Genomic DNA, 21761 nt, shown 5'->3' on the forward strand with positions numbered 1-21761 from the left:
TATGATTTCTAATTTCTCCTCTCTTTGTTAGTTGCAATAACTGGATTTTTACACGATTCATAAATAATCCTATCACAATATTTATGTACGATGTACATTGAAAAGCGTGAAAATTCAGATATAGGCATGTAGCAATTGATGAAAAAACAAAGGAAGAAAATTTCAAAAATCCTAGTAACCCTACTATCTCCTCTTAATATAAGTGCTCATACTTAAAAGGATAATTAATTAAAGATGGTGGGAGTATTTCATACCATTTAGAAGACTTTATATTGCCATAACAATATTTATACTTATAATAATACCTTAGAAACGTTGGAATTCAATTTAAACTCAAATGGATAGCGGTTAAGTTTTTTCTTTCCGTCAGTCACACATATTTTATATTATACAACCGAGTTTACCTACTCTTAATTATTCCGAGGCTAAATTACGCTCATTCTAAGTCCTACCATTATTTATATCCCTATTTAGAGCTCTCCTATAAGCAAATTCACAAAAATATCAATTCCCTCTTTTACAAACTCTGCTTGAACTAAATTGAATTGATAAACTATATGAAATTGAACCGGATAAAAATAAAAAATAAAAAACAATCTAAACAAATACTGCTTTACACCCTAGTTTTTTTAGACTTATTTTCATTTCCGTTCAGTTTCTTTCTACAATTCTGTTTCTTTAGTTCAATTTATCTCAATTCAGTTCAATTTCTTTAGACTTATTTTCATTTCTGTTATTTTCTCTCCTCGGTTCAATTTATCTTAATTCAGTTCAATTTCTTTAGACTTATTTTTATTTCAATTCAATTTCTCTCTACAGTTCTATTTCTCTCGATTCAGTTCAATTTATCTCAATTTACTTCAATTTCTCTCAATCCAAAATAACTAACCTTAATCTCTTATAATCATCTCTCTGTTCAAAGTAGGAAGTGGAGCCCACGTATGATTGCATGGCATGGACGGTTAGGATTTATGAGCTGAAGCACAAATGAGATGATGAATGATGATTAAATTATCAGGAGAAGGATAACGCACTCAGCTCACTTTAGCAGGGGAACACATTCACATTCCCTTCCTTCCAAAAATCTTCACTTTTTGTGCTCCACTCTCTCTCTCTCTCTCTCCCTCATCATTTCTAACCTTTCAATTCTTCCGTCTTCTACTCATCTGAAACTCTTTAATTGCAAATTCCATCAAAATCTTCAATTGGGGTTTCCAGAAGTCCTGATTTTGGGCGTTAATCAGGTGAGATTCTTTGGATTTCTTGCCTTTTTTAATCAATGTGATGTAGAATTTTTGTGGGTATCTAGTATTTTTTTGAGAAATTTAAGGTTTTTGTTGTTTATTTTAGATTTCTTTTATACATTAATGATGGGTTTTGGATTGCATGAACTATTCACTGGTAATTTTGAGCAGATTTCATTACTTTAATGAGAAATTTTCTTTCTTGGAAAATATTGTTGTTGTGCGATTATGGAAATTTGGTGCAAAATTAAAAGTTAGTTGCAATATGAGCTGTTGTGAGTTGTGAATTTTGGGTGTTTTTGGGGTTGGAATTGCAATTCCATTAAGATGCTATCAGTGATACATTTATGATGTTTGGGATATTTCCAAGTTTTTAACTTGAGAATTCTTGTAAGTTTTGCTGCATTAATTGAGAATGGATGATAAGGAGAATGATACAAGATATCCTCGAAATTCGTCGTATCAACAAGATTATGATTCAAGGTACCCTAGGGAAAGTAATCAATTTACTGGTGGAACGGAGGAAGATTTAGATGATGAAACGGGGGAGGAAGAAGTCGAAACGAATGGAGTTATAATGATAGGCAAAGATACCTTTGATGATGATGAGGAAGAGGATGATGAGGTTACTGATGATGATGAGGAAGAGGAGGATGATGGTGACCAAGGTGATGGTGAACAATTTAATGAAAAGGAGGATATTGGCAATGGAAGGCCTCAAAAGAAGCGAAAGTTAAGAACCCTAATATCGAATTATGAGTTTGCTCCGCGTGTACCCAACCCACATGTTCAGAAAGCTAAGGTAACTCAGCCATTATCGTGTGGGACGCTGTGTGTGGGAGATTGGACTGAGAGAGAGACATCTGCGTTATTAGATGCATGGGGAGAGCGGTTTCTTAGACTAGGAAGGAAGAATCTTCGTGCCGAGGAATGGCAAGAGGTTGCAGAGAAGGTATCACATCAGACTAAAATTGAAAGAACTGATGCTCAGTGTCGAAATCGATTGGCTACGTTGAAGAAGAAGTATAAGAAAGAAAATATGAGATTGGCAGCCCGTAGAAGTGGCAGTAGCAGTAGCAAGTGGGTTTTCTACAGAAAGATGGATACGTTGCTTTCTTCTCCTTCACAGCAGCATACTGGTCTTTCATGTGGAATCGACTCAGGGGAGTATGTTTTTATGAACCCTAACACTTACTTGAACCGTGCAAATGGATTGGATGAGATGAGAGATAGTCCGGAGAATTCAGAGTCGCGGAGAAATGAGAAGGATGATTCAGATGGACTTCCTCCAACCAAGGGAAAGAGGAAAAGAGGAAGAAGAGTTGACGATTCTTTCCAATTGCTTGCAAATTCTATGCAGAAATTCAGTGATATGTATGTGAAGATTGAAAGTAAGAAGAGAGAGCAGATGGTAGAGCTGGAAAACATGAGGATGGAATTCCATAAGCAAATAGAAACAGAAAGGAGACAGATTTTGGAGAGAGCTCAGGCTGAGATTGTGAAAATAAGGCAAGGTGATGATGATGAAAATGATCTCTCTGCTGAAAATCTGAGCGGATAAATTGACACTATTAAGATCATAAGATGTAAGAATTAGTTAGTATTCAGCTGTAACTAGTAAATAATGTAGTTCATTGATTGCCTGTTAAATGTTGTACCATATTCTGTAACTACTTTGCCAATTCCATCTTTAGATTAGGAAGATGTAATCAAGATTAATATGATAACACGGTCTCTCGCTCGACCGTCTGTGTGTTGTATCGTGGCTTCTGTGGTGAATGTAACAGATTCGAGCATTCAGCTTATCAAAAGTTTGTACAATTGGCATTATTTTGATTCATAGATTAACGAAGTTGTTGCGCTTGTTTTCAGTAGTTTCCACTTAGCTGCAGAGAGCTTTTTTACCAGTATAGTTGCGAGATCAGGGTTTTCTGACTTCAGTAGTTATACCTTTTTTTTTGGGGAGGGGGGGGGGGGTTCTCCACTGGGAACCCTTGCTAAGAAGAAGGACCCTGCTGGAACAACACCTATTGCAGATCAGCCAGCCTAGCTGCACAGGTTGGCGCTTGAGAATAGGGGATTAAGAAAATCCCTACTTCCAAGCACAAGTAAGTGGGTTCGAACTTGTGACCTCAAAGCCACAAGGTGAGTTTCACATCACCTCCACCAAGCAAAGCTTAGTCTTCAGTAGTTATATAAGTATTTCAATTCTCTCAGTGTAAACAAAGTCATTATTTGTTCTACTCTGATTCTACCATCGTATATCATTATGCCTAACAAATTAGGCACCTCATAAGTAACTGAATCCGTATGCCTATCAACTTAGCCATTTAACATTGCTCTTTTTGCAATCAAGACTAAGTTATTGTTATTTGCTACATGAGACTAACACTGGGTTTGGGTGTGATTTTACAATAGACTCAAGGAAAAAGTAAAACTGTGAAATAAACTTCTTCTCATTGGTCTGGATGTTTGATGTGGAAAACTATTGCAAAGTAAGTTTTAGTTAGTAAAGGCTTTAGGAAAAGGCGTAACTGTTCTTGTCGGAAGGGCTGGGCTATAGATAAGATTTCGTTCTTTATTCAAGTTAATATATATTACATTACTTATGCAGTTGATGATAATCTAGTGGTATTAACATTACTCCCGAACCCAAACGTCTTGTAATCTGAGTCTCATCCCATGCAAAAGAGGCATCTCCAATTTCCCGTTGCAAGGAATTTCAATTTACCTATTAAAAAATATATACTTCTATAGTATATTACTTGACTTGCAAAAGATAAAAACGAGAGGATATATATAGCTAAAATTGCCATAGAGAATCCTAGTCCGTTTTTAAACACAGCATATAATTTTCGATATCCATTATCAAATCAACGAAACAAGGTGAGGAAGGCAATAACTGCTCAAAGTACTCCATATGGACCGAATTACAGCATTTGAGTAGTAAAGGGCCCGTATGGATCCTGCCATCAGCAGCTGAACTCCATTCAATTTCAAGCTCAGTATACCCTAATTTTTTGATGGCCTGATGTTTTTCTCACCTCCGAAGATCCTGTTACTTTTGCTGAGTCAAGGTGCAAAACAATCTGTTATAAATTTTACCGAAAGCTAGTGTGAAGCTCTCCTTAACTATCTTCCCAAACCATAAGATCAGGCCAGATTGAGCAGCAGCTGCACTTTTAGGGGTTTCTGACGTTGCCAATACCCTCAAAATCAAAGGGCAATCAATCAGTCAGAAACAGAGAAGCACCGAACAAAAGAAAAGAAGAGAAAGCAAACGCTTTGCTCCTACTTCTGCCATTATTGCTGTCAACGCCACTCCTGCCACATCCTCTCTTCGAGCTCTCTAGGATTTCATAGTCAGCTCTTATGTTACTTGGACTCTTCATTTTACCTCAAGTATCCATGTTAAATACTCAGCATTTCAGCTTATTTTGACACCTGTCCCATGCACAAGCTATATCTTACAGGACAAATTCCCAATCCTCTATCACACATCATAGAGTTGTGTTTCCGGTTTCAATTCATCCCTTGCATTCATCGAGTAATGATGGCTGACATTAGCCCGAAACTTCACCAAAAATGGGTTCAGTTCTACAACAAACAATAAGTTTGCCACCTTTACTACTTCTTGATTAAAGCACACTCTGAGCTAGGTTAAGGACATCACTAAATATTGCCAACCAAAGAACATCTGCAACATCAATGATAGTACTCAATTATCCAGGCCCGATCATATACAGCTATAGAATAGCTAGAGAAAAAATATACTTATACAGAAGATAATTAGACAAACTAACATAAATGATGGTTACCGATCATTAAGGGGCTTTATCTATTCAGAACCAATATCTTGTGTATAACTTTTAAGGGCTCTACAATCATATTATGCTCCCTGTGTACCCCAAATTCCATTTGTTTATTCAGGGTCAAAGTTCATCAACTTTGCGCATCTATTTCTTACAATTTAGAAGTATATTCTTATACGTTATGGAGTGAGATTATGTTAATTTGCTTCAATATGTATTTTGAGACAATAACTTTGTTTTCTTTTTTAATAATAGAAATTAGAAAAGTGAAGAATAATGGACAAAGTTTGTTCCTGGAGACCGTAAAAAAGCAAGTGAGAAGTTAAACTTGGGACGGAGGAATTATTTCATATTCTTTAGCGTAGGATTACACTTACAAGTTTAGCTGAAAGCATGAGATGCCAGCACGCAAAAGATGTAAATTTGGAAAAAATAAAGAGGATACTGACCTTGATATTGTGGCTTGTTGTCAACAAAGAAGATTCACTTATGATAGCAGCATAACTCGACGGATGATGGGATCTGCAGCAATCTATTTGCAATAAGGACTATTCTGTTTGATGCTAGGGATATAAGATAGGAACACTAGGAAACATAAAAAACAAGCAGAAAATCAGAAAAAGCAAACTAGCCTGGTTGTCAAAGCCAGAAAGGGAGTTGCAGAAGGGATGTTTTCTTATCACAATGAACCTAGGGTATTGCAGCCTCACTTCATCTGGTACTGAAAATCTCCATGGCTCATCACATTAGTCTGAAGACAGAAGGAACAACTGCCTTTCAGTGCAACATAAACAGAAAGAACTCATAGAATCGGAGAATATGGACAGAGAATATCGACCAGTCCATTCACTGACACAGAATCTTTTCTCCTACTAATGATAAAAGCATTATTTTGTAAAAACAACAAGCAAGTGATACCTGGTTATTGTCAAAAAGTTGGTGGCAGAGAGTCATCATCAATCTTGCCCACAGCCTCAAGTAGTGATGAGTAGGTAATCATGTCATACTTGAAACCGTTGTTATTCATATCTTTCATCAACTTTACAGACTCCTCAAACATACCGGCACGACTAAGACAACTAAGCATTGTATTGTAGGAGACAACATCTGGCTTAGTGGATGAGTGCTTCATCTTCTCAAACATTTCCATTGCTTGATTTGGACCACCTGTTCGAGCCACGCCATTTAAAATTATATTTTGTGAGTTTGTATCTGGTGCACAGCCATTTTCTTCCATAGTTTGAAGCAACATTTGTGCTTCATTTATCATGCCAGCCCTCACCAATGCAGACATTAGTGCATTATAGGCATAAACGTTAGGACTGCAGCCAAGTTTCTTCATCTCATTGAACAGATCCACAGCTTCATCAAGACAGCCCCTTTTACCAAACTGTTTGATCATTACTGCATATACTCTAGCACTTGAGGTTCCACAGGTTTCTTTCAATTCTTGGAACAGCTCCTTTGCAGCATCATAACGTTTTGCTTTTCCAAGGCTATTAATCAGACTGCAATATGCTGCTGGACAAGGAGGGAAACCTTTCTCATCCATCTCTTCAAGAAGCATCAAAGCCTTCTGAATTTTAAACTTCTTGCAAAAGCCATCAATCAGAATGGAGTAAGTGTACGAGCTAGGGGTAATCCCAATTGCCTTCATTTTCTCAAACAATGCAGAAGCCTGAGCTGCCGGAGCATTGGCTTCAAACAAACATTTAATTACTGTATTATAAGTGACCACATTCGGGATACACTGCAGAGATTCCATATCTTCAAAAACCTTAAGGGCCTCAGCCAAAAGACCAGACCTGCCCAGAACATTTATTAAGTTGTTAATTAAGACAACATCTGGCTTGCACCCCTCTTTTAGCATACTCAAAAAGGTGCCATAAGCCTCATCCACTCGGCCAAGTTTACCAAGTCCCTTAATTAATTCAGTGTAAGTGTATACAGTTAGAGAACAACCCTTTTCTTTCATTTCTTTTAGCAAATCTAATGCCTTATCAGCCTTACCCAGCTTGAAATGAATGGCCAATATTGTTGTATAGATCTTTGCGTTAGGAACTAATCCATTCTCCTTCATCTCATCAAACAACCTCACAGCAGCATCATCACGGCCCAGTTTTCCAAATGCTTGTATCAAAGCACCATATGTTATTGTATCAGGAAAGCAGCTATCGTCATCACACATCTCGGAATAAAGCTCATGCACCTTTTCATAGTGACCTTCTTGCATCAACATTGAGATGAGGAAATTATAAGTACTTGATGTTGGTTTGCACTTGTGCCGTTTAATCTGATAGAATATTGAGACTGCTTTGTTCAGCATCTTAGCCTGACCTAGAACTCTCAGAACTTCAGAAAATTCAGATGGGCTAATAAGACATGAGCTTCGGACAAGGTCTTGGATTGTCTTCCACAGTTCACCAACTGACCCAGCTTCAAGCAAACAATGGATCAGAGACATGTAAGTGGAAGAATCATGCTCAAAATTCCTCCTTTTTCCTACCCACTTAAAGAACTGAATCTTGACATTTACATCAACATCTATTTTAAGAACTTCGCACACCAATCTATGATCCACCTTTAGCTTAAGTACTTCCAAAGCCTTTTCAGCATCAGGCCCCCACTTAAAAATTTTCAATATTCGGATGAATCGCTCGTCTAATATTCGAGCAGATTTTTTTTGATTAGGTGAAGTGCTATGGGAGTCAGATACTGGGTTTCGTACGAGAAACATTTTGACAATCTCGTTATCTGCAGTGTGAAAAAAGACATGCAGAAGTGAGGACACATTACTCTATTGTTTAGAGCAGAGGACACATGACTAGTAGAAGATAATGACCACATCGTACAAATCTATAAATCACTCAACCAATAGAAAGACCAGAACTGATGTTCCATTAACCATCAAAAATTCTTTAGCGCACAACTTGATGCTAGGTAAATTGGCTAAAGTCCCCAGTCCCCCTTACATGCACAATTGAGTCAATTCAGTTCTTTTTTCTATTATTACGTTGAATACAATTAGTAGAAAGTAAAATAAGTGAAAAAAACGGACAAAAAAAAAGGAAGCAAGCGGAAACGTCATGATACCCCATTAGGCTTTAAGTAATAAGATCAGGGAATTAATAAGAAGGTTCTTTTAAGGTATTACTTTCCACTGGATTGGCAAAAAATAAATGGAAAGAAAAGGGAAAAGGTGAAAACTTCTTTGCACTTCACTTCTTCCAATGCCTTTAGATTAGAGCACCAGATTTTTCATAAATTTTGCAATTACTAAACCAAACAACCCATATGTAACTTCCTTCTTTATCTCTTTTCTTCTCTTTTGCCTTTTTCCTTTGCACTCATCTTAGGTAAAAAAAGTAACAAGAAGCAGTTCAGAGAAAAGAATGTTCTTTATTGCCAATTAAAATACCACAAATGCACTAACATAACCAGTTCCTATCTTCACATTTGAGCACTTACTCTTTGTTTTGATAGCAATATAGGTGGTAAAGAAAGGGGAGGGATAGTGGAGGAATGGGACGGAAAAGAAAGGGAGGGGGAAGATGCTGCTCCATTCTCCATCCAAATTTCTCCAACTCCGGAAGGATGATATCCCTTATTCAAACAAGGAAATTTGATTTCCTAACTTTCCCTTCCTTCCTTTCCTCTCCATTTCCTCCTATCCAAACAGAGTCTTAAACTAAAAGAAGCATAAAAGACCGAACCCCTCCCCCTTATTTCCCCATCATGCAAATTTAATCGTCATTCACAGAACTACAACTTCCCATTACATCATCGTGTTTGGGAACTTAAACTTAATGAGGAAACTAAGTAGATAAATAAATGGAATCCTTAACCTCACAATGTTAGTTTAATCGTAAAGAAAGCAATCAAAAAGTAAAAAGCTACAGGAATCCCTAGAAATCTTCTGTTCATACTTGGTCCAATCAATTACCCATATTTTCAAATCAATACAAAAAACATGGAATTGTTAAACTTACATTCAAATTCAATAGTTTTTCCTCATTGAACAGACCAAACAATCGATATCATACTATGCAAATCATTTACATTCTAATAATTTCCTCATCAATTAACCAAAACTCAAGAAACATAGATATTTGGACAACATCCACTATAAACAACACATACTTACTACTTACTACTCCCTCCGATTTCGAAACTTCTTCCTACTTAGTTTCCATGTAAGGTCATTCCATAAAGTTATTCTTACTTTCGCTTTATTAGTAAATATAAGTGCAATACATAATTCTACACTCTCTCGCAACCACATTCTCTATCCGAATTAAATAAACAAAGACAGCAAACGAAAGTGCAGTCTAATTCTAATAATTTCCTCATCAATTAACCAAAACTCAAGAAACATAGATATTTGAACAACATTCACTATAAACAACACATACTTACTACTTACTACTCCCTCCGATTTCGAAACTTCTTCCTACTTTGTTTCCATGTAAGGTCATTCCATAAAGTTGTTCTTACTTTCGCTTTATTAGTAAATATAAGTGCAATACATAATTCTACACTCTCTCGCAACCACATTCTCTATCTGAATTAAATAAACAAAGACAGCAAACGAAAGTGCAGTCTGATTCTAATAATTTCCTCATCAATTAACCAAAACTCAAGAAACATAGATATTTGAACAACATCCACTATAAACAACACATACTTACTACTTACTACTCCCTCCGATTTCGAAACTTCTTCCTACTTTGTTTCCATGTAAGGTCATTCCAGAAAGTTGTTCTTAATTTCGCTTTATTAGTAAATATAAGTGCAATACATAATTCTACACTCTCTCGCAACCAATTTCTCTATCCGAATTAAATAAACAAAGACAGCAAACGAAAGTGCAGTCTACCTGTTTGCTTAATCCGTTGGCAGAAACTAGGAAAAGTTGAAATTGCTCGTTTTCCGACAGCAGCTGCAAACATCATTGCTAATTTCCTGCAATTTAAGAAAATTCATATCAAAAATCACATCAAATGATGAAGAATCGCTCTTTCATCTCCGTAAAATTAAATTTCGATTGCAGAATGTTGTATACAAGTGCAATTTACCGTAAATCTTCGATTACCAACTTTAAACTAGAAAGACTAATTTCAATTCAACAATGAATAAACGAGACTCGAGAGAATCAGCTACTGCTTACCTTTGAGCCTTGAAGCGTAAAGACTAAACAGTAAACTAATACTCCATTTGTTCCTATATAGTGCAACATTTCGACTTTTGTAATATTCACACACTTCACTCTAATTGTATTTTTTATTAATATATAGAAAATAATCTTATAAAATATTATTTAATTTGTTTCAATAAATATTTTTATATCAACGTTGTGTAAGTTTTAACGAGAGTATAACTAAAAATATTAATGGTCAAGTTTATTTATTGGCAAGCATGAAAATCTAAATATTACACTTATTTAGAAATAGAGGTTGGTATTTTTAAGACTATACTCCCTTCTTTTTGTAAAGATCTTCTGACTTGTGATTTACATGGTCTCTAATGCACTACTCCCACCATTAGTATTTTATTGTATAATATAAAAATTATAAAAAAAAAATTAACAATAAAGCTCTCAACTTTAGATGACAATTTTTAAAAGGTCTGAATTATTAATTAACTTATATAGGATTCAACTTTAGGAGATCTTAACTTTTAACAAATCATAGTAACTTGAAACTGACTTAATAGATCATAATTGTAAAACTCAGATCAAACTTAAAGGGTTGATTGAGGCCTGAGGATTAATTGGGTCTCCACCTCCTCTCATTTAAACTTAATTAACAATTCCCTCCTTTCCGAAAAGATATTTCCATAAGAAATATTAATACTATTCTAAAATTGAGACTCTTTTAAGTTTTTAGAGAAGACATAATCATACATATCTTATTTTGATTCATCTTCATTTGCATTACAAAAATCAAATTTTATATTTTTTATTAATATATATTTATTTTTTTGGTGTTTGCACCCGGTTCACCCTTCGGACTACATCCGGATTAAGGCCAAGTTCGGGATGGTTAGGTTTCATTCTCTCCCAAGGGTGTTGCGGGGATTCGAACACGAGTCCGTCCTATCAAAGTCAGTCCCCATCACCACTGGGCCAACACTTGATATTTTTTCATTAATATATAAGTATATATATATAACCAAGACACATTAATAATATAAAACATGCATAGCATGAATGAGAGAAATAGGAATGTCTTTTCAGAATGAAAGAAGTTATTACCAATCGATGTTAGGTTGACAAATGCGAATTGATTTTATATTTCCGGGACATATGTTGCTTTTTTCAAAAGTCTGAGACGGTCGTCAGGTGCAGGTCTATCTCTATTATATAAGGCAACATATAGGAACACCAAAAAATAGAAAAAGGAATAAAAGAAAAAAAAAAGAAGGATAAAAACTAACTGTTAAATGAAAAAAAGGAGAAAGTATGACATTCAAATTGAACATCAATTTTTTGAGAAAACAAAATATAAAACTCAGAGAAAAATTCATCTTACAATTCTCCAAATCATAGTAGGTGAAAAATATAAATTTTCCTTCCTTCAAAAATGGAGAACAAATGTTCTTCCTGACGGGAAAGAAGTTACATATTGCTACAGCTTCATCACTTTATGTCTATTTTCTCATTGGCCCGTATACCACCATCTTCTTTGTTCACCTCTCACGAATTTCTCTTGTAATCAAACAAACAGAAAAAGATGTAATTTAAAAGTTCAGTTTTCCTCATAAAAATGTATTTCCATACAAAAAATTTCCATTAAAATCGTTTTCTCCTAACAAAGCCTCAAACCCTCCACTCCAATATAGATACCAGTCCATCCCTATCAGGGGGGCAAAAGATCAACACATTTAAGACTCAACACGGGCGATAAACTAAGCTTCAAATTTAGCCGAGAAAGATTACTTTCCAGTAACGAAATAAAAAGAAAATTCACGTAAAACAATGAGAACTGAGAAGAGGTGTACTCTAGTCCTCAACATCCTCTTGAAAACCCATCCATAAAACTGGATTTCTGAGGAACCCCCTACGACCCTCTTCACAACTATAATAGATATAAAGCACCCCTACTGAGGAAACAATATTACAATCTACTAGACCAAATCAAGAACATAAGTACTGACAGCTCCTCCCTGTAAGCCCCGCGTAGAGGTCTTTGGGCTCGAAAAGAAATTAGAATTTTGAACAGAAATCCGGTCCGAACCCCCATAAAAAAATCATCCAAGCAAAAAAATTACATCACACCAACTTAAGCACCACTTGGAGCAGTCTCTGGCTTCTCTGTGTCCATTGGCTCTGCATTTGGCGCCTCGTTGTCATTACCACCAGCATCAGCACCGGCCTCCCCACCGGGAGAGGGGGCCTCACCTCCTTGAGGCTGTTGTGGCTCAGGCGTAGTGGGCTTTGGAGGGGCTGGCTTAGGTTTCGTCATTATTGGTCTACACAGCCTGTCATTTTCAAACACATTGTTAATAGGGGTAACAATGAGTTACCAGCAGGAAACAATTCACAAATCAACATTCAAACAATTAGCAACATGAAAGTTAGTACAAGGAGTTATTAAAAAAGAACGGCTGTGATACTGCTCATAACGACAATAGATCAAGGTTAACAACACAAGGAATCATCATCCGACAATAGAGATAACCAACACCGGGTTGTCATTCTAGCAGACTCAAACAGCAAATCACATGAAACACTACCTGTCAACCTCCTCAGTCTTCTTAATCACCTCCGCTGTCCTGAGAACAGGGGTTGCATACTTAGGAAGTGCTTCCTGTTGCTGCTGCTTCTCTCTTAGCCATGCTTCTGCTTCCGAACAGGCATTTAAGACCTGGAATAATTCCAGAGACACAGCCAACCAATGGTTAAGCATCAAAAAGTATATTCACAGTATCACATCGGCTAAAGATTAAAGCAGTCAACAGCATATTACCTTTTGTTTCTCCTGAAGGTCAATGTGCTCAAATTTGGTGTCGTTAGACACTGCAGCCTCTCGATAACTTTTGACACAATGAGTAAACTGGCTGACAACATTTCCCCGCTCCATATGCTCCCTGTATCGTTCTTCAACTGGATCACCTTGCTGCATTTATAATACAAACATCAGTGACGCTCTTACCAGTGATATTAATAGAAAGCAATTAATGAAAATCAACCACCTAGGTCAAAATTTACCTTTTTCAGCTCCTCAAGCTTCGCAACATAAACACTCTTGATTTCATCTTCACCGTCCTCATACAACCAATCTTCCACCTCTTGAAGTCTAGCAATAAACTGGTCTTTATCGGCAGGAGTGACAAACTCATAAAGTTTGTCATTAAGCTGTTGCATATACAACACATGAACACAGAAATTCCACATTTATATTTAGGCACAGAATTACAAACCACCCAAATCACCAATGAGCTGCCACGAACACCTTACCTTGTTTCTCATGTCATAGACATAGGCCTCCACAGCATTTTTTCGATCCTTTGTTTCCTCCATGACGCGATCTTGCAAAGCCATTTCAAACTCTTTCTCAACTGCTTTTTGTACATCTCCTTGTGACAAACCACCATATACCGTCTCAGAAAGCGGTACAGTTGTTTTCTTAACCTTCTTCTTCAAAGCATCGGCCTGTAAAATAGACAGCATAGCGTAAGATCCACTACCAGCAAAGTATTTTACAGACCACTACCACGAAACTCAAAAAGGAAAGGATTTTTATCTTCTGCCAATCAACCAGTGCCTGTAGGTACATTCGTTATGAAAACGCCATTTATATAGTTTTATCAAAAATTGGGGAAGTTCCGATTTAAGTTATCTTAAAGCATTCCAACACGGAGAGGATTACCTAAGCAGTCTAGGGATATTTTCTTGTCCATAGTGAGGTGTGACTTGTGAGTCATCATAAAGCATTCCGACACGGAGAGAATTACCTAAGCAGTGAGCAGTCTAGGGATATTTTCTAGTCCACACTGATCCCTGAGGTGTCAGTTTAGACAAGCTTCTATTTCTTGAAGCTAAGTTAAAAAATCGCACTGGGGCATGCAACCTCCAGGGTAACATCAACCAAGACGTTAGCTCAACTGATAATCTATTAAATTGGAACATAGTTTCCAGGTACTGCGAAAACAACACATTAGGAAAACAAATAATCGACGGCAGAAGCCCCTTCAAGTTTCCTTGCAAATCAGGTCTAAGAAAAATAACCCAACTTTGCAACACCACAACAATAACTTAACTCAACTCCGCAATACAGCAACAATAACTCGACCTCGCAGTACAACGACAAAAACCCAACTGTAGAATGACACCAACAAATTAAGAGACCAAGCATACCTTGGCATCGGTATCCATCTGCACTGGCTTTTCATCAGCTTCAGGTGTTGATTTCTCCCCTGATTCAGGGGCACCATTTTCGGCTGAAGGGGCTCCCGCAGCATCCCTAGCATCTTGCATATTTACATCAGCTTCACCAGTAGAAGTCTCATTTGGAGCATCATCAGTTTCCATCTTAGTGGCTTCCTTTGTAGTCTCTTTAACTACAGGAACCTCAACTTCTTCCTCTTCTAAGAGCTGGAATATGAAAAATCAAGTTCCATAAGCGATATGGGCATAACAGAGTATAAAACATCTTCACCACCAGTTTATCATAAGCAGACTCACCGTTGCTGATTCAATAGCCACAATTCCATGCAGGTTTAACCGCACTCTGACCTTAAGTTTAGCGCGATCACCACCACTTGATTGGAAAGGGCCAATCTGTACGTCCCGCAGAAATGAATAGAAGTCTTAAGAGGCAAAACAACATCGAGAAAGGCAAATGGAAGCAGGAAAAGAAAATGTATACATGTTGCGAGGGTCGTTCATAGACGTAATGTGACCAAGAATAACTTACCGTGTAGGAGCTGATCTTTGCTGGGGCCTGCAGCTCACTAACATCAGCATACTGCACATCAACAGTAAATGTACCTGACCGGATGATTGTTACAGCCTTTAAACAGGGAATAGGACTCCCTTTGGGAATTACTATAGTAGACTGCTGCCCCTCTGCAGCTCCATTATGACCATCAGCAGCAACAGCTTTCCATGACAATGAAATGGAAAAGGGGAATCTTTCATTGACCTGCAGCAAAAAAACCATTAAAATGGAATTTAACCAATTCTGGGATATATTCATTATTCAAACAGCAGTTACCCTACAACAAACACCCCGTAATTGAATAACCAGCTCAATTACATTTTACAAACCAAGCTCTATACCACAAAACATCCTGATGATCCTAGTCTCGGCCTCAGACATGGCAGCTAAGGAGCCCTTTACAACACCCCCCCAAGAAAATTATAATAATATCAAGCTGAGTACGGTGAGACAAGTATATAACACAGCAGCAACATTAAAATTTGGAGAAGAAATTGATCGATTTTGACATGTCTTTAAGATGACCCCATTTAACTGAGAGACAACATATTAAATGATTCAAATTACAGGAGCTTGCACCATATTATTGGAAAAGGTAATAATTAAAATCTCTATTCTATATGGGAAGAGGGGTACACAACACCAAAATATTAGAAACCCTATTTTACCCTCATTACATCTCTATTCTAACTGTTTACTCTAATTTAAAAATAAAAAAGGAAACTACCTAATTAATTTAAAAAATAAAAAAATACATTATGAAAAAAAACCATCAACAATTCAAATATCCCTAATTTATTAAATATAATTAACAATTAATTTAATTTTTTACATTCCCTAAAAAAAATTCTACTTATTTTCGCACACATCGCGTGCATATAAAAACTAGTATACATAAATATAAGTCTACTCCCTCGTTAACCGGACCACTACAGCTTCACGGCGAGCTGTCATATATAGCAAAAACTTGAGATTGGACCATGACAGACAGAAAAACAAGTAACAATACAAGAGAAGACTGCACTAGAAAGACCAAACTAACAAAGTCAACACTTGCAGCAGACCAACATATCCACGAAAAACTACATTATATAAGAGCAATTCACTCACCTGAAACTCTTTAACTTTAAAAGTTGGACTGAGGATAGCGCATTGCAGAGCGCAGCCTTTTGCTACACATTCACTAGCATTCATCGTTCTGCGAGGATCCTTCCCAAAGAACTCGGTCAAAATCTTAAATACAGCAGGAATTCTAGAACCTGAGCCAACCACCTCAACAGTATGAATATCATCAACAGTAAGACCCGCTTCTGCAAGAGCCTTTTCCAAAGGCCTCTTCACACGCTCCAATATTGGTAAACTAATTTGCTCAAACTCATCCCTCTTGATGAACCCTCTAACATCCTTCTCCTCCATAAGGCACTCAATGTTCAATGGTGCCTCTGGATTAGCACTGAGAACCTTCTTCAACTTCTCACATGCTGTTCTGAGCCTGAGGCAAGCCCTTGCATTCTGAAACACATCGATCTTATATTCTTCCTTAAACTTAGCAGCAAAATGCTGGAAAAGAACCTCATCAAAATCACGCCCACCCAAACATCTGTCAAATGAGTGAGCCAGTATTTTGAGTTGGGCTTTCTTGAAAGCAGCAATGCACACTTGCAAGCTCGAGTGTCCAACGTCTACGAATGCAACATTTATTGGGTCATTTTCAGGCAAATCTGTCTTGTAGATTCCATAAGCCAAAGCAGTGGCTGTTGTCTCATGAATCAATTGCAGAGGATGAAGTCCAGCAATCACTGCTGCATCTTGAACAGCCCTTCTCTGAAGATCAGTGAAGTAGACTGGGATACCGATACAACAATCCACAACTGCAGCATTCAAATTCTGCGCTGCTATGCTTTTCAAATTTGAAAAAAGCATACCCAACACCTGAGTCGGGGTAAATGCCCTGGTCTCCCCCAGGTACCTCGCATGAATCAGGGGGAACCCATCAGGCCCTTCAGCCACCGTGAATGGCAAAGACTTAAGATCCCTCTGGAGCTCGGGATCGGAATATTGCCGGCCTATTAATCTTTTTATCTGGGAAATGGTATTTTTTGGGTTCATTAGGGCCGATGCAGCTCCAGCTGTCCCAATAAACCGCTGCTTTTCCCCAAAGCAGACAAGAGCAGGGGTCTCCCGCTTAGATTCATCATTGAGAACAACATCAATCCCCCTTTGCCTTGCGACAGCAACAACGCAGCTCTCATTACCAAAGTCAAATCCGACCACGCTCATCTTTCAAACAACTCACACTCAATCTGAAAAGTAAAAGAAAGAGCATAAGCAGATTGCTTCAACATAATGTCTTCCAGTAGTTCACTAATCTGTAGTAATATCATAATACAAAAGGCATAGTAAGTGCATCCCAACTCAAGATCAGAATGCCAAAGCACGGAATGCATGGAGATCATATCAAAATAAAGAACACAAACAAGTAAACAACGCATTGCTAATCTCATCCATCCTAAGACCCTGAAAAGGTAATTACATTTACAGCTAACTGAGATAGAGTTCACTTCTAAGGGGCTAATGCAACAAGACTCAGCTACCAAAACCTTAAAAAGTCTGCGTATATATTTTTGTACAATTTAAATAAATCAAAAGATATTCTCGACCACTTCACAACAGAAAAGAGTACCATTTTAAGCTCTCCCATGGTATATGAAACATTTACTAAATTATACCCTTTGACATTTCCCTTAACTGAATTTCAAAAAAGAAAAAAACTTGTAAAATACTTTGATTCATCTTGGTTAAACATGAACAAGGATTCATAGTAGACAACTTCAACATAGCAACAATTCGGTCCATATAATAAACAAAATGATCAATCGCACAGACAATAACCCATTAAATAAGAACTATCACACAATACATTGCAATTATGGATCTCCTCAAACATCCTCAGAGATTTCCATCGAAAGCAACAGCAAACCATCCCCGTAAGGAGATACATTTTAATAATCAATCTAGAAAGACTATCTCATGAGAGGTCAAACCTGCCTAAAAGCAGATTACTTTGATGACATCTCTTATCACAGCTCCTCATAATAGTCTATAGAACATGAACCAGACACGATAACAGGCTAAAAAATACTCCAATCCAACCGAATTCAGTTCAACAAGCAACTTGAATAAGAAACCGAGAAATCCTCGGACACATCAAAATGCTAGAATATCCACAAACTTCAACTCAAGACTACAAAAACTACATCAAAATTCAAAAGCCAATTAAGATGTATTTCGTCTATGGAACATGGACAAGACACAATAACAGATTAAGAAGTACTTCAATCCAACCAAATTCAGTTCAACAAACAACTCGAATACGAACCGAGACGTCATTGATAGATCAAAATGCTATACTTTCCACAAACTTCAACATCGAAATTCAAAACACAATGACCGTCTACAACTAAACAACCTTATCATTTACAAAAAAAAAAACACAGTAACCCGGGACAAACAGTACAACCTAAATCAAACACAAAAATCATACAATAACATCAATCTAACATAAACAATAACCGATCTTCTAGCTAAATTAACCACTCCAAAAACACACCAAAAATCACTCAAACAAATACGAACAACAACATGCAACATCAAAACCTAGAAATCGTATACAAAAACACAAACTAAATTCATCGAAAATCTAACCTAAAATTCAGAGCAACAATGCATAAAAAAAAGCAACAAAATTAAACAGATCTGAATAACAAAAAACGAAACAAAATCAGATATAAATCTCAATCTAAAAAAAAGATGAAAAATCAAAAAAGCTAGGGTTTATCGATCGAAGAGACCTGTGAAAATGAAGATCTAAGGAGCGTGAAATGAAGTGGCGCAGAGAAGATCGAACGGCGGAGGAGAGGAGAGAGAAAAATGAATGAAGAGAAGAACGTCGTGGTTGTAGTTTAAAAGAGGTTTAGTTTTTCTGGAGTTCTCCTAAATATACTTTGAGGGGAAGCAAGGAGTTGTACGTAAAATACTAAGAAAAATTCTTAAAAATTGTTGGGTTTGGTTTTTAAACGGGTGGTGACGGCTTAAGTTGCTGGACATCTCTAGAGGTTTAACTTTGCTTCTAGAAACATCTTAAATCGTAGGGGTTTGTTTGTTGTTGTTGCTGCGTCACCGTTTTCTTTTTGGGGTTTTACTTTTCTCTTTCTTTCTTTTTTATATGGTGAGAAATTGTGGGAGTTCTTTGACCGATTGACTCAACTTTGTGTTTTTTTTGGACGGAGAGAAAATGAACAGATATAAATTGAAATACGTATAGTAATTATACTGAACTGAAAATAGGTTTAAAAGAATTGGGTCTTGAACTTGACTAGTTGAAGCTTGTACGATGTAGATTATAGGATGACCTGGTTTATCTATGATAAGAATGAATTGGAGTAGATGTGATTGAATTGTTTATGAATAATTAGATAATTTGAGATGTAAATATGTAATGATTCGTATTAAAATAATTAGTGGTATAATTAGATTATTGATGTATATGTTTGGATTTGGGTTTGTTCTCTTCGACGTAAAACACATGAACTGAACTAATTGCAGCTGAATGAACTAAACTGAATTGATTGCAACTGAGCTGAATTAAACTGAACTAGATTAAATTATAACTATTAACTAATAGTAATGATAAAAATTTAACTATTGTTAATTAATAAATAAATAATGGGTAATAATAATGATAATAATAATAATATAATAATAATCCTTCTTTTTTTTATCTTTATCACTTCTTGTGCGCATCTCCCGATACACATCTTTAAACTTAAATATTTTTCATTGTATATTAATAAAAGTTACAACGATTGAATATTAATAATGTACTACTTGAGACGAATCAAACAAGACCCTGCATGGCTATATTTTTTCTTATAAATTGAAACAAATTGAGAAGATTCTCTCCAAGTATGAATAGTATCAAGATTCTAAGTGAGAACGATAAAAAAAAGGGTTTTTTGTCCCAAACTACCTTTAACTTTTATGTTTTTGCGAGAAACTACCTTATAAAAAAATTCTTGTCCCAAACTACCTTACTTTTACCATTTTGTTGTTGACAACTACATTAGGCCGATTTCCGACGTTGACTTTTGTTTTTTCCGCTTTTTTATTGTCACATTATATCACTTGACCTCTTCAAACCATTTTTTAAATTTTCCCCACCCTAATTTCCTCATTTTCCGGTGTGCGCGCGCTCTCTCCCTCATATCTATGTGACACTTTGTACCACCAATCCACCATTAAATTCCTCTTCTACTTAAACTAAAATTGAAACAATCACCCTCCTCAATTCCCACAAGGGTAATTTTGTTTTTTCCACAATTTTGAACTGAAAAAACAAAAGTCAACGCCGGAAACCGACATAAGGTAGCTGTCAACAACAAAATTGTAAAGTAAGGTAGTTTAGGACAATTTTTTTATAAGGTAGTTTCTCGCAAAAATTTGAAAGTTAAAGGTAGTTTGGGACAAAAAATCCTAAAAAAAACTAAGGAAGTATAAAAAAAAATACAATATAATATAATACAATAGCGTCGCAGCCTCCTTCCCCCTCCCCTCTGCCAGCCCACCTCCAACGCATCTCCCAGACAACAAGTTGTTTGGTCCTACCATCGCAGCACCACCGTTGCTCCTGTTTTCCTCTATCTCTCGTGCTCTTCCTCGACCGCCCCCCCACCCCCAGTTTATCTTCAAATTTTCATTTTGAGCTATGATTTTTGAATTTTTGCTTAATTCAGTTGCAGGATTTCAATTTAACTTCGTTTCTTTGGATTATAGTGAAAGAAATGGAGTTGTTGTTATGTTGTTTTAGTTTCGAAGGGGTGTTGAAAATTTTCGCCGAGCTGAAGTAACCCCCACCCCTTCGATTTAGCCCCTCCCATGCTCCACGACTCTCTCTCCTTCGTCCTCGCGCACCTCAAGTTTCAGATCTCGCGTCTCCCCCGTCAAATTTCGAACCTCAAGCTTCAAATATCACCTAAATTGCGAAAAGTCGTGCTTCGTGTGTGCTTGTGGTGGCGGTAGGGGAGAAGGGTTGGGCTGGCAGAGGGGAAGGGAAGTGGTTTGGGCTGGCAGAGGGAAGGGAGAAGGGGGTTGGGCTAGCGGGGGAGGGGGATCGGTGTTGTGCCGGTGGAGGGGGTGAGAAGGGGTGCGACGTCGGTGGATGGGAGAGGTGGGTGTAGGGGGCTGGTGGATGGGATGAGTAAGTTATGGTTTAGATTTTAGGGTGAGGGCTTAATGATGGCAAAATCATAAATAAAGCTAACAGTGAGTTAACGACAATTAGAAAAATGGCATCTGGTCAACGTTTTCGAAAACTCAGGGGTATGTTGTGAATATCTAAAACATTGAAGGTATATGGTGGATTTTTTAATTTGTCGGGATATTTAGTGAAAAAACCATTTTAAAAATTATGAATTTGAGCAACCATACAAACTCCACGGTTATATTGAACTAATAGGGAGCAAGTGCACAATGGCTCTGAACTGAAAATTCATCAACTAGTTTTGCAATCATGCTCTCTTAGGCCTTGTTTGGTTGTATATAAGAAGTTATTTTTTCCATGTATTTGAAATTCATAGGAAGTGTAAAATTGTGTTTGGTTGATAATGGGAAATATAACTTCCTATGGGAAGCTCTACTTACCTAGGGGGACCTAGGTAAGTAACTTCCTCCATTTTAGAGGAAGTAGAACTTCCTAGGAAGTGCAA

At 36.9% G+C, this 21761-nt stretch overlaps 3 protein-coding genes across 5 annotated transcripts; 1 reads left to right on the forward strand and 2 right to left on the reverse strand.

The window, feature by feature from the left end:
* Positions 1–1029: 1029 nt before the first annotated feature.
* LOC104904658 (trihelix transcription factor ENAP1) lies at positions 1030–3107 on the forward strand. The gene has a single exon (XM_010692984.4). It carries the CDS (start codon positions 1660–1662, stop codon positions 2803–2805), a length of 1146 nt encoding a protein of 381 aa, XP_010691286.1. The 5' UTR covers positions 1030–1659; the 3' UTR covers positions 2806–3107.
* Positions 1325–10308, reverse strand: LOC104904659 (pentatricopeptide repeat-containing protein At3g16010). 3 transcript variants are annotated; one of them, XM_010692986.4, is made up of 5 exons: positions 10224–10308; positions 9933–10018; positions 5975–7810; positions 5506–5807; positions 1325–4941 (listed from the first exon to the last, which is right to left on the reverse strand). In XM_010692986.4, exons 2-3 carry the CDS (start codon positions 10006–10008, stop codon positions 5985–5987), a joined length of 1902 nt encoding a protein of 633 aa, XP_010691288.1. In that variant the 5' UTR covers positions 10009–10018; positions 10224–10308; the 3' UTR covers positions 1325–4941; positions 5506–5807; positions 5975–5984. The 3 variants fall into 3 exon arrangements, with proteins under 3 accessions (XP_010691288.1, XP_010691287.1, XP_057247887.1); XM_010692985.4 differs by lacking the exon at positions 10224–10308 and adding an exon at positions 10132–10213; XM_057391904.1 differs by lacking the exon at positions 1325–4941 and having other exon boundaries at positions 5561–5578; positions 5689–5807.
* A 1645-nt stretch (positions 10309–11953) lies between these two features.
* Positions 11954–19046, reverse strand: LOC104904660 (heat shock 70 kDa protein 15). Its single transcript, XM_010692990.4, has 10 exons — positions 18849–19046; positions 16108–17300; positions 14974–15201; positions 14742–14837; positions 14415–14651; positions 13515–13709; positions 13266–13412; positions 13024–13173; positions 12791–12921; positions 11954–12535 (listed from the first exon to the last, which is right to left on the reverse strand). Exons 2-10 carry the CDS (start codon positions 17275–17277, stop codon positions 12337–12339), a joined length of 2553 nt encoding a protein of 850 aa, XP_010691292.1. The 5' UTR covers positions 17278–17300; positions 18849–19046; the 3' UTR covers positions 11954–12336.
* Positions 19047–21761: the final 2715 nt, after the last annotated feature.

The sequence above is a fragment of the Beta vulgaris genome, chromosome 9, assembly GCF_026745355.1.
Source record: "Beta vulgaris subsp. vulgaris cultivar EL10 chromosome 9, EL10.2, whole genome shotgun sequence".
Classification (NCBI taxonomy): Eukaryota; Viridiplantae; Streptophyta; class Magnoliopsida; order Caryophyllales; family Amaranthaceae; genus Beta; species Beta vulgaris.

Excerpts from the sequence above, each read along its gene's own strand:
- LOC104904658 (XM_010692984.4), top strand. The coding sequence starts at position 1,660 with ATGGATGATAAGGAGAATGATACAAGATATCCTCGAAATTCGTCGTAT.
- LOC104904659 (XM_010692986.4), bottom strand. The coding sequence starts at position 10,008 with ATGATGTTTGCAGCTGCTGTCGGAAAACGAGCAATTTCAACTTTTCCT. Across the intron at positions 7,811-9,932 it reads CCAACGGATTAAGCAAACAG|ATAACGAGATTGTCAAAATG; the intron begins GTAGACTGCACT and ends TTCACACTGCAG.
- LOC104904660 (XM_010692990.4), bottom strand. The coding sequence starts at position 17,277 with ATGAGCGTGGTCGGATTTGACTTTGGTAATGAGAGCTGCGTTGTTGCT. Across the intron at positions 14,652-14,741 it reads TGGCTATTGAATCAGCAACG|CTCTTAGAAGAGGAAGAAGT; the intron begins GTGAGTCTGCTT and ends TTCATATTCCAG. Across the intron at positions 12,536-12,790 it reads AAGACTGAGGAGGTTGACAG|GCTGTGTAGACCAATAATGA; the intron begins GTAGTGTTTCAT and ends TGAAAATGACAG.